This window comes from Balaenoptera acutorostrata, chromosome 1 (genome assembly GCF_949987535.1).
Source record: "Balaenoptera acutorostrata chromosome 1, mBalAcu1.1, whole genome shotgun sequence".
Lineage (NCBI taxonomy): Eukaryota > Metazoa > Chordata > Mammalia > Artiodactyla > Balaenopteridae > Balaenoptera > Balaenoptera acutorostrata.
In genome coordinates, this window is record NC_080064.1 from 169,252,690 (window position 1) to 169,265,615 (window position 12,926).

General features: G+C 45.5%; 2 protein-coding genes across 3 annotated transcripts in view; both read right to left on the minus strand.

Annotated features, from left to right (window-relative positions):
- KIF26B (kinesin family member 26B) overlaps positions 1 to 12,926 on the minus strand; it is a 490,864-nt gene that overhangs the window by 241,062 nt on the left and 236,876 nt on the right. The gene's annotated exons all lie outside the window — the stretch shown is intronic.
- Positions 8,379 to 9,726, minus strand: LOC103013938 (phosphatidylethanolamine-binding protein 1-like). Its single transcript, XM_057557357.1, has one exon. It carries the CDS (start codon positions 9,708 to 9,710, stop codon positions 9,147 to 9,149), a length of 564 nt encoding a protein of 187 aa, XP_057413340.1. The 5' UTR covers positions 9,711 to 9,726; the 3' UTR covers positions 8,379 to 9,146.

Sequence of the window (12,926 nt, forward strand, 5' to 3'; positions counted from 1 at the left end):
GGACCAGCAGGGCTGTGCTTCCAAAGAGCCTTCTGGATGGATCCTTATGTATAAACTAGTTTCATGACCTTTTTTCCTTCTTATTATGGAAAATTTCAAACATATACACAAATAGAACAGTTTGTGTTGAAACCCAGTTTCAACAATTATCAACTCATTGCCGGTCTTATTCCATGTATACCCCCCCCAACACTTCTCTCTTCTTCTGCATCATTGTAACATTTCATTCTGTAAATATTTCAGTATATGTCTCTAAAGAATAAGTACACTTAAAAATTGTAATTCCATTATCATCATAAAACATTTTCATTCATTACCTGTTCACCCATGCCCCTTTGATGGTTCTCCCCACGCTGGCGTTGCCAGGAAGACTAGGCTTACATAATAAGAGAAGCATGGGTCCACTGTAGTCCCTGATTACCACGCTTGGATTTCACCCTCTGTGCCCTCAAACAGCCCAAAGAGGAGGAAGATTCGTTCCTGTCTCTGCTCAGTCACAGCATTAAAACCATAATGTACTTGGCGTCTAGAGTCCTTGATGCTGATGTCTGTGACAGATACAAAGAGCGCTAAGGACAGAACCAGATTCGGCTATAAACTACATCAGGATTTGGTGTTCCTGTTCAGCTGGAACACATGTGGGGAACCCCCATACCCCAAAACAAAGAGTTGACATTTCTTTTAAATGGAAGAAATCTGTTTTCATTTAAAATATTATTGCTATGGGTTCACATACTATATAATTTTTTTTTCACATGCAGCTATTGGTTTTGAAGAAAGACACACATGGGTCTGGAATCTGCGGCACTTCAAGTCACAGCATGGTTTCAGATGGCGAGGCTCTCTGTCTTGGGCACCCCCAACTTTTTATTTTCCCAGCTCGTAAGAGAACATGGAAGTTTACTTAGGAACAACTTCCCTTCACTCCCAAGAGATCTGCCTTGTCCACGTGAATTATATCATCCAGCGTGAAATAAACCAACATTCTGTTCCGTGCTGACTTGGGTTGAAAGTGGCTCACTGATCAAAGACATGTGAACTCAGTGATAGAAAAAACACCATTCCCAGAATTCAGGAAAATCGACACTCTTTCTTGTGGAGATAGAGCTTATGGTGTTGCTTGAAAACGCCAGGGGTCCCTGATTCATCTCCCTGCTGTCTTCCTATCTCATCAGTCTCCTCTTCTGCCAGCTGGGTGTGACAAAGGGCAGGTGCAGGTGACAAGGCTGGTGCAGAGCCCAGGGCCCCTCAGCGCTCTTGCAGCATTTTGTGTGCTGCCCTTCAGTGCACTTCTGCTGCTAACAGTCGGCACCTGATGCTCTTTTCCAAAGGCCTATCCTTGGGCTGCTGGAGCCTGCTCTGCCTGCTTGAATGGAGAGCTGGCCAGAAGTCTCTAGGATTTCCTGCTCTCCTGCAACTCTCATAGGCGGTCAGGGAGTATTACAGCCCCAGCTCTGCTGCCCAGCTCAGGACAGCTCTGAGGTGTAGTTCCCCAGCAGAACCAGGCTGATGCTGAAAGCCAACCTCTGCCGGAGGGAGGGTGCGAAGATGTACCTTTCTTTGGCTTCCCCTTTCTCTTCCCTTCCCGGCCTCTCTCACCCCCTTACAGGTCCCCCGGGGACCACGTTCTTCATAAATCACTTGCACAGGGCTCCTTACTTCAGGACCTGCTCCTGGGAAACCTGACCTAAAACAGCAGGTCACTTAGTACTCCCATGGTTTACTCTGAGTATTCTGGAAAGTGTCACCCCTTCTCAGCACACACGTGCACGAGCACCAGGTAGGAGAAGCAAGTGCAGAGCTATGTCACACGTACCCAGAGCACACACAGCAAGCAACTCCTCTCTTCTTCCATCTTTGCAGCAATGTGGCACAGAGCAAAGACCACCAGATATGGACATCTCAGACTGTCACCTGCAGCAGTGTGACCTGGGTACGTTTCCTCAAAGACTCCAGGGCTCTGGTTTCCATGGTATTCTTTCTTAAATGGTGATAATCCCTACCTCACAGTTGTGAGGACTAAATGTGATAACCTGGAACATAGCAGATGCTCAGACCGCCCGCTGAACCTGCATCTACATTCTGATGGTGCCCGTTAGATCAGAAGTGACCCAAAACCCATCAAAGGAGCCAGATGCCTCTGCAGTCCGGCTCTTCCCCGGCAGCTGCCTGCCTGTGCCTGTGGATTCTTTGCATTTCCAGGGACAGGAACCAGATGCTATCATAACTGCATGAAAAAAAATGGTCCCTCACCAAGAAAAAAGGCCCTTGACGGACGTTACCGAGGCTTTATGAGCCATCAAGTGCAACAGCTGGATAGTTCCAGGGAACGTTTCCACCCAACGACTGTTAAACAGCAGGAGATGTTTTATTATCTTTTCCCCTCTGTTTAATGTGTTGTTCACCTTCTGCCGGGATTGTTAGCCTTGATTATCAATCTCCACGTAAAAATATAGGGATGACCTCTTCTTGTTCCTCTCTTGGGGTCTCCCCATGTGGCTCATTACTGTCAGAATCACATGCTGGTTAGCCAGGGAGGCTGGAACCCCTGCTCCCAGGAGCCAGCAGACAGACGGGGGGAGGACAAGGAGAACGCCGGAGAACCACCGATGGTCATGAGCATCAGAAAATTACAGGATGACAGCAAACAAGAAGCCAGCAACAGAGAAAGACTCTTTTATTCAGCTGTGGTTGAGGCGCAGACATCTTGAAAAAAAGTCAATGTGTTTTCTTTTTTTTTTAAAACATCTTTATTGAAGTATAATTGCCTTACAATGGTATGTTAGCTTCTGCTTTATACCAAAGTGAATCAGTTATACATATACAATATGTTCCCATATCTCTTCCCTCTTGCATCTCCCTCCCTCCCACCCTCCCCATCCCACCCCTCTAGGTGGTCGCAGAGCACCGAGCTGATCTCCCTGTGCTATGCGGCTGCTTCCCACTAGCTATCTGTTTTACATTTGGTAGTGTATATATGTCCATGACACTCTCTCACCCTGTCACAATGTGTTTTCTAAACTATACAGCCCCGTTTCTTTTACAAAGGAAACCTGGCGGCGGTGTCCTCTGGGAGCCATCAGGCTTCCTGCGTCTTCACTTTCAAATGTGAACCTCCCCGCGTTTCCCAAGCCCAGCATCTCGCCGGTGAGGAACCGGATAGCAGCACCTCCGTGCTCTGCGCCCTCTTCAGTAGGGCGGCAGATACCAGCAGTATTGCTCTCCAGGATCCAAGCAAGCAGGTGGCTGGAGTTCGCAGTCCTAAAGCGGTACTTTGCAATTCCACACGAAGCCAAGGAGAGAACGCCAGGCCATCACCCGTCCTCTTTCTGAGTGACTGCACTGATTTGGATTTTTATTCCTTCCTTTTGGGCATGAAACAATCCAGGTGCAGGGGGGAACTGCCTAGCATCTGCTATGCTGACGTTCATATCCGAAACATCGGATGCCAGAAGTCACTCTACACCAGCCTGCTCCTGAGTCTGCGTCCAGAGGAGAGGGTCCATGATGTGTGCCCAACCTAGACGTGCCAAAGGGGGCTTTGAAATCCTGGCCTGCTTTCAGCCAACTTTATGCATTTATAAAAGCTGATTTGTTACTTGATAAAAATGTTCAGGATAATGCAGCCACTTTTTAAAATGCTGTAGAAAAGACCACTTCAGAAACAGATTAGAACAGCCATGATACTGGACCGGAGTCCTGAGGCATTGAGCTGAGAATTCCATCTCCCCCTGCATGAGACAGGCAGGTTGTTACCCTCTCCGGCATCTGAAGTTGGGGATTTGCTCCCCATCCCACAACTCTGGCTAACGGCTTCCCATCAGCCTACCATCTGTGAATGAATCTGGACCTGCAGATTTATAGTCTCAGTCAGTACCGTGTCTTAGGATGTGGAGGACAGCTTGCTTTATCTTTCCCTAATGCTGCTTCTTCTCAATCTTAAGAGCTAACTCAAGATTTAGTGAATAATCTATACACATGTTACATGAGCTACTCAGATTCCCTCCCACATCATGTCTTCCAGACTGAGGAGTTCTTCCAACCGCCTATTCTCAAACGGGAAGTTCCTCCTCCCCCTCGATGGGTTTTGCTTCCCTCTTGTATTTTAAGGTGTACTTATCAAAACTTCATAAGAACTTCTAGGTTCAAACAAGTTTCTATTTTGTCCAAAGGTAAGACAATACCTTTCACTTTGTTTCCAATATCCCTTGTGATAATGTCCAACAAATTCTGTCAGTGTTGGTTTCCTGGTCGTAATCTTAGACTGAACCTTCAGGCAACGGAGTCCTTAGGTTTTCTTCCGCAGTGATAATCAGTTCTCGAGTCTTCCATCTCATAGAAGAGTTTGAATTATTTTACCCGAACTGTTTCTTCCTGCCCTCATTAGAACTCCTCTGCTCATTTCATCTCCTGCTCATCCTACCTTGATGATATTTTTATTACCTAGAAGAACTTAGTTCTGTGCACAAAGTTGGAAATTTTCCCATGGTACTTCTTATCTTGAGCCCTTGAAAAAAATGTTAAATCAGGCCAGTTCAACATGCCTTCTTAGGGGTTCCTATTATAAACCCTTTCCTTCCAGAGAAAATGATCCTTTATCCCAACTCTTCGTTTACTCTCTAAGGTAATTCTCTCTCTATCTCAAAACATTGTCTCTAATCCCAAGAAAACTCAATTATTTAGCTTTAGTGAGATATAATTTATATATAATCAACTGTACACATTGACAATTTGGTGAGATTTCTCATATGTATACACCTGGGAAACCATCGCGAGATAACGGACACATCCATTACCCCTAAAAGCGTCCTCCTGCCCATTTGTTATCTGTCCCTCCCCACCCCCATTCCTAGTCAACCACTGATATGCTTTCTGTCATTATAGATTAGTTCATATTGTCTATAATCGGATATAAATGAAATCACACTGTACGTTGTCTTCTGTTTTTGGTGGGGGAGTCTGGCTTCTTTCACTCACTATAATTACTTTGAGATTCATCCATGTTGGTGCATATATGAATAGTCTGAGTATTCTGAGTAGTATTTCATTATATGAATATGCCACATTTTGTTTATCCATTGGACACTTGGGTTGTTTCCAGTTTTTGGTTATTATGAATAATATTGCTGTGAACTTTCATGGACAAGTCTTTGTGTGAGCGTATGCCTTAACTTCTCTTCAGTAAAAATACCTAGGAGTGAAGGACTGGGGGAAGGGTAGTGTAAAATCATTTCTACTGCTTCCAGTATGACATATTTTTAAAGGCTTCCTGAAAATCTACAGTATAGCCTCTCTTTTTTCTTTATTTATGCTTTTTTCTCAAAAAAAGTAAACATGGTTCTCAACAAAATTAAGAAGTAAAAGTATATGGGGCCTCACACACATTGTAAATCAACTATACTTCAATAAAATTAAAACAAAAACAAAAACAGAAACATATGGGGCCTCGAAGCTGTACCTGTACTTATTTAGGATTTTCTTTCTCCACCAGGGCTACTCAACCTTAACCTCAGTAAAGTGGCATACACAGCTACACGGCCCAAGTAACAAGCCATCCCTTAGGGATAGGAGGAAAAATCTTTTCCCCACTCTTGGAAGCGCTGTGGTGTGCAGGTGCTAAAACATTTAAGAGGCTAATCAAATTCATTCTACCAGTCCTCTTGGGTGTATTATTTGAGTACATGGAGGAATTTATGGCTCAGAACAGAATGGAAAATAAAGAAGACTTTTCTGTGTTTTGTTTCTGATGCTGTTAGACTTGTTTTGAAATTTATGTAAAATAACAAACCAAAACCAAAACTCAAGACAGAAAGGGAGAGAAAGAAGAGAGAGTAATAAAAGAGGAAGGTTAGAGGAAAAAGATAATGGGACTAAATTCTTAGAGTCTATGCTTTAGGTAAATAATTCCCTTACCCGGAAATATTTTTTAAGCAAAGGTCAAAAGACATGGGTGAGTCATTGCTTGGATATCAAAGCTATGTTGGGAAATCCTGTTTGAGCCATCACCCCCATGCCTCTTTTGTGAAGGAGGCAATCACAGAATGAATGGATTGTAATTTTGAAGTTCCAGGTGTATAGGGAAGAGACTTGGTATTTTTTAATTTATGAGCTTCTGTAGCAATGGATGTAAGTTAATTTTTTTTTCCTGAATGTGTAAAGAAACACTAGTGATGTCTAAATTTACTGCAGCTTCCCTCACCCACCCCCCCCCCACCAACTAAGCAGGATCTAGGCTCCATAAATCAATCTTCCTCATGTGCCTAGCTTTAAAGGAGATAAAGAACATGCAAAGTAGTAATCCACCATAGGACTTTGAGGCTGTGGTTGGTGATTAGGACCACAGGAGAAGCGTAAAGAATAATAACATCTGTTTTTATTTTCTCTACCTTTAGTGTGAAAGCTAAAACAAAATGCTCAGCATCTTCAGTAATAAATGATATGGGACACTCCAACTGATCCAAATGACACAAGGATTAAACTACACCTGTCCACAGGTGGGGACCCTGAGGAGCAAAGGATAAAGATGGGAGGTGGGCAGAGGGAGGGAAGGAGGCACACCTGAAGACCAGCAGGCACAGCCCCAGTGCTAAGAAACCAGAGCCAGGAGCAACCTCAGGGTGTGTCAGTAGGAGCCTGGTGAATTGCACAGAATGGAAAGTATTTTCAAGTTAGACTGAGTACTGGTTCTAGGTGTGATGGTCCACTTGGCCAGGCTATGGCGCCCAGTTGTTTGGTCAAACACCAGCCTAGATGCTGCTATCAAGGTATTTTTCAGATGTGATTCACATTGGAGTCAACAGACTCTGAAGTAGATGCCCCTCCATTATGTTAAAGGAAAACACTCACCTCAGGTGCCTGGTGGGGCAAAGTACTCAGTTCCAAGTGACCAGAAAGACCCCACCCCCAAGGCACAGTGCCGTGCAGGCAGCACTCATTCCTTCTCTCCTGCCCTGAGCACAGGCTGTCACTCTGTACTGGAGACACTACTTCCACAGTGGAATTCAGTGAGCTGCGACACAGGAGGACTCCCTGAGGAGGGACAGGAGAAGGCTGGCAGGAACTCTCCACGGCAGACTCCTAAAGCTCCTGAGACACACTCACCAAATATGTACTGAGCCCCAGCCCCGTTCTAAGAGTTGAGGTTGCAACGATGGAACAAGACGGACAAGTGCCTCTTTCTATGGATCTTACATTCTAGAAGGGGAGACAGGAAATGAATGGATAAGACAATTTCTGATAATACTACACGCTGCAAAGTCACCATTACCTTCCAAACAACTAGAAGACTCTGGGAGAGTGATACTGGGAGTCCTCCTGTACTGCTCTGTCCTGGACTTCCATGCTGTTTATAACTCTCCAGTAATGGGACTGGCTGCCCTTCTGGACGGGGAGCTCCCTGGTGGCAGTGGCTGCCCTTTTGTCATCCTTGGCATCTAATATAATGTCTGGTATACAGTATGGGCTTACCAAATGCCCGGTGAATGAATGAAGGAATGGATACATGAATGGGTGAGTGAATGAGGATATATTGCCAATAGCTTATGCTGGGTTTCCCTGCATAAGGATGAGAGTGCCAGTAGCTTTCCTTATCCCTGCATAAGGATGAGAGTGCCAGTAGCTTTAATTGGAGGGTGATTCCAGGAAGCAGTGTAGGGAAGTGGGAAAGCAAGACAGGGAGGGAAGGAAATGACCAGAGGATGCGTTATCAAGCAGATTGCTGACGTAGGCAACTGGGGCTCAGTCCTACTTAGGAAATCAGGGAGACAGGGTAGACCTTGTCTCAGTGTTATCCCAACCAAGGAGGAAGGGAGCTGGGGTATTTATCCACCGACTCCTGTCAGACTTATTTGGGAGCGGCTCCCAACAGGACTACCTGCCTGACAATCTGGCCTGTCCCACGCTTGAATGCAGTGGGCTCTGGCAGCCAGAACAAACCCTTGGGCAGTCACAAGTCCTGGACCTTGGGAGCTGCAAGGTTTTGTTTAGAGAATGATGAGAAGAAGGGAATGGGCGCGTGGGGGCCAACAGTACCTGCTACAGCCAGCTACACGCATCTGGTGAATTCCTGGGGGACCTGAAGCCAGTGGTGTGCAGCCAGGGGGCTGCAGAGGCAGCAGCAGAAGGGAGGTTTTGCAGCCATCCTGACCGGCCTGGTCAGACTTGACGACACACGGCTTGGTAATCCTTGACCCTCCCTCTCTACCTCTCTCAGTTTTTTGTTTGTTTGTTTGTTTGTTTTTGTTTTTTAAAAAGAGAATGAACCACACATAAAGTCTATACAATTTTTTAAAATTAATTAATTAATTAATTTTTGGCTGCGTTGGGTCTTCGTTGCCGCACGCGGGCTTTCTTTAGTTGCGGTGAGTAGGGGGTTACTCTTTTTTTTTTTTCAACTTCGCAATGTTTTTATTTTTATTCAACTATAAGCAAACAGCAGAATTAACACAACATTCAGCAACTCCAGACCGACTTTTCTTACACCGAAGAGTGATCAATTTAACAGGCACAGACTTTCGGATTTCTGACGACCTCGCACTCAGCCCTGCAGCTCATCTAGATGGCCAAGCTTTAACAGCAACTCTCTCCCTATTGCTTTTTTCAGTATTGCTCTTTAAAGGAGCCAGAGCAGGACACTGACACCCAATAACCAGCCTGAGATGTATCACATGGGGGGCTAGCGGACGTGCTGGCCCCTGGTTGTCTTAGTGAGAGACAGGGCCGTGAAAACACATGCCAGAAGATGCCGTCACAGACAGTCCTGGGCTCGGGCTCACAAAGGCAGAGGCAATCAACCTTTTCTTTTTTTCAACCTCCCTTAAAGATTCTTTGATGCTCTGTTCTAATACTGCAGACCTGGTCTTTTTACCAGAATTTTTTTCTTCTTTAACGTCTGGGTTGTCATTCTTATATTAACATTTTGATGACCCCATCCTAGTACCAAAATATCCCCCACCAAAACGGAGTTCAAATTTGATCAAAACGTAAACCCCCTAGAATTACAGAGGCCAGGCAGAAGGAAAAGTCACCCTAAACCTAAATCTGACCGCTCAGGGCTCAGGCAGCGGGAAGGGGAGAAATCTACATGCATCAGTAAACTGAAACACTGCTTGGGAACTCTGGGACCGTGTCTGTCTCCTGGCTTTCCTCTACTTCCCAGACAGCTGCTCGTAGAGCTTGGGCACATAGTCATCCCATTCGGCCTGGTAACACGTGCCGGCCCCCGGAGCCCCGAGCTCGTACCTTCTGCGGAAATTTGTCACCTTGAATTTGCCACGGTGGTCTCCAGATTGGTTGCTGAGAATGGGCTCATCACACTTCAGTGGCCTGTCCTGCTCGTAAACCAGCCCGATGTAGCGGTGAAGGCCTGTGCCCTTGGGAGGCCCAGAGCCCACATGATCGGAGAGGACCGTGCCACTGCTGATGTCGTTGCCCTTCGTGTTGACCACCAGGAAATGGTGCCATTCCCTGTACTTGGGGTCCTTCCCGCTGGGAGCATCCGGGTCTGTCAGGACCAAGGTATACAGTTTACCTGGATCAAGGCCATCCCATGCAATGCTGGTGGGCCGGTTCTTAACCTGGGTGGGTGTCAGCACTTTGCCCAGCTCGTCAACCTCCGCCCCGCCATATCTGACCTGCAGCGGGTGCTGCGGCCTCTCGTCCACTTCCTGCAGGCTCAAAGGCCCGGACCACTTGCTGAGGTCCACCGGCATCGCGAAATTGAGAGGGGCAGACAGCAGGGAAAGCTGTGGGAGGACTCACGCAGGGTAGCAGCCCAGACTCCCAGCGGTCTGCAAGCTGTTCTAAGGCAACTCAGGCCCCACGGCCGGGGACCGCATGCGCCCAGGGGTTACTCTTCGTTGCAGTGCGCGGGTTCTAGGCACGTGGGCTTCAGTAGTTGTGGCACGCGGTCTCAGTAGTTGTGGCTCATGGGCTTAGTTGCTCCGCGGCGTGTGGGATCTTCCCAGACCAGGGCTCAAACCCGTGTCCCCTGCACTGGCAGGCGGATTCCCAACCACTGCGCCACCAGAGAAGTTCACCTCTCTCAGTTTTAACCTGATGCTTGGAACTCCTCGAGGGTGGAAACAAGGTCTTATTTTGATTTTTAAACACTTGTAGGTGGTGAGAGCATATATAGTGATGTAAGAAAGACTGTTTAGGGTTTTTTTTTAATCACTAGAAAGTGCCCCTAAAACTCTGTTCAGGAATATTCTGCTTTCCCCCCAAGTGCCCCCTTGCCACTTTAGACAGGTATAATAAGAGATGAAGATTTATTTCAGAAAAATGAATCACGATTATTTTTTGAAGCACCTAAAAGACTGGAAATAAATTTTGAGTGATGGTTTATGTTTTCTCATTTTTTTATTTCAAGTGGCTTGCCTGGTGCTGATTACTTTACAGACCCCGAGAGAATTTCTCTTTCTTTGTCACTGCCAAGGCCCTTTCTTTCCTTTGCTAGAGTTGAAAAGGACAAACTATGGACTCTTAAGGCTTCGGTTTGGAGGATGCCAAGAAAATGACACAGTCTATTATGATCGAGGCTCGTGAAATTGTATTTCCCGAATTCCAGGGTACTTCATGAACAACAAGCACACCAGGTGCCAGGAAAGGCATCTAATTACAGTGTGATGCTAAAATACTTCTTGCACCAGCTAAATAAAAAGATGATTATTAGAAATAGTGTACTGCTGAATCTAACTGTGTGGAAATCAATCATGAAAAATATTCCATTTATTTTTTATCCATCAGAACTATTTTTATCATTAATACTAGTACTTGGAACGATGATAGCTCTGAGGCTATATAATCCCACAGTTTCTTTTGAGTAGTTCATTCTTATGAGAAGCAGGACAGACCTACGTTTTCAAGCATGGCTGATTCATTCTTTCAACATTCATGTACCGAGCTCCTACTCTGTACCAGGCAGTGCTAAATGAAATAAGGGGATTAGACACAGTTCCTGTTCTCTTGAAATCTACACCTTAGTAATCAGACAGAAGGAAAAGAAAAAGTCATTATGTCCACTTCAGAGGCAAGAAAATAAAAATCCCACCTTCAGGGATATCTCTCAGTTATGAAAAGCAGACACTTCAGTGAGATCTCTTTATGCTTCAGTTCCACCTGTTTCCCACCAAATTATTACAACAGTACCTCCGAAATTCCGCCTTCCTATACCCTCAATGAGGAGTCAGTTTCTTAGTCAATACACAATGCCACAGACACGATTTGTGTTTTCATCTGGGATAGGATCCCTCAGCACACTGAGCCTCTACCCAATACCACATAAGATAATACATCTTTAGTTTCTGTAATGTCTTCCACATGATTTTACCCCCAAATGCTTTACATACTTCACTAAGACAGCTATAGAATTAAAATAATAAATCAAAGCACAGGACAGAAAGCAAAGAGGTTTATTCAAGGGAGGAAAAGACAGCTTTTCAATGAGACAGGAGAAAAGATGGAGAGCCCTGCTTCCTTGTGCTAGACCTACAACTCATAAGTCTTTCCTGTGCTTTAACTCTTTCTTTGGTTTCCTGGCCCAGGCAGCACCTCTTGTCCCGTCTCTACAAATCCTCCTCTTGAAAAGACAAGCAGGTACTTATATTTTCATATGAATCTCCATTTCCCAACAACGCCTTTTCCCATGCTTTGTGACAATGTTATCTCCCCCAAACATCCTAGATTTAAAAGAATAATTTAATTCCTAAGCAGGTAGTTTGAATTTAGTGGGAAAAAAAATGTAAGCTTCTCAAAGAAATTCAGTGGAAGACAACCTGGAGACTTAGCTGCCCATCTCCCTTTGAGTCTGAGATTCATTCATTCAACAGATATTCATAAGACAACAGGTATTATGCGGGAAGAGGGATGCAAAGCCAGAATAGCTGTAATATTAAGTAGGGAGGTCAGGGAAGGCTTTGCCATTAAGTGGCATTTGAGCAAAGATCTGAAAGGAAGGAAGGGCTGAGCCAAGCAGATACCTGGAGAAAGAGTAGAGGAAACAGAAAGAGCAAAGTCTGTGAGGAAGGAATGGTCTTGGCACTTTCTGAGGAAAAGCAAGGAGGTCAGTGTGCCTGGGTCAGAACAAGCAAGAGGGAGAGTGATAGAGGAGCGTGGAGGGCATATTGTAGAGAGACCCTGGCAAGCCACTGAAAAACCTTTAACTTTTACCCTGAGTGAGACAGGAAGCAATATTTTAGTAACTAACAAAATTAGAAGAATAGAGTAGTTGGTCAAAATGTTTCTCCCTTATGTCTTCAGTGGTGAGCTCTGCGTTCCTCCTCTACTATGGTCTCACTGATCATCCTTGTGTTGAGACTTCATGAATGCCCACCTGTCACAACCCATTTTGAGTTTGGAGGCAGGAGAGCATAGTAGTGATCTCGGAGAGGCAGCATTGAGAGCAGTGACTTGAAGTAAGATCTTAGTTCCCTGCCCCGGAACTGGACCTGGGTAGCCTGGGTGAAAACGAGGAATCCTAGCCGCTACTCCACCAGTGGGTAGAGGCTAGAAGCAAAATTCCCCTGGCCCTTGCTCCCATTGAAAAATGCGTTTCTCAAGGAGGCAAAAACTGTTAAAACAGGTACAAAGTTTATTATTAGAGACACAGCACAAGTGGGAGAGCACACAGAGAAGCAGTTTGTTTACTTAAGACAGAAGCAAGGCAGAGATGCCCACCGGAGAGCAAGGGTGTGGGCGTCCTCCCTAACGAGGAGGAAGGCAGTAAAGAGGCAGTGAAGTCATCTATATAGGGCAGTTCTTCCGGGTCTTTGTTTACCTTTGGCCAATTATCTGGTTTCTTTTTCCACACCTGATCTGCCTTAGGACCCTCTCCAACATGCATGTGCAGCTTTTTTCCAAGATGGATTCCAGGCCAGAGGCCTAGGGGACGGCCTTGGCATCACCTATTCTGGGGAGGTGCCCTCTCC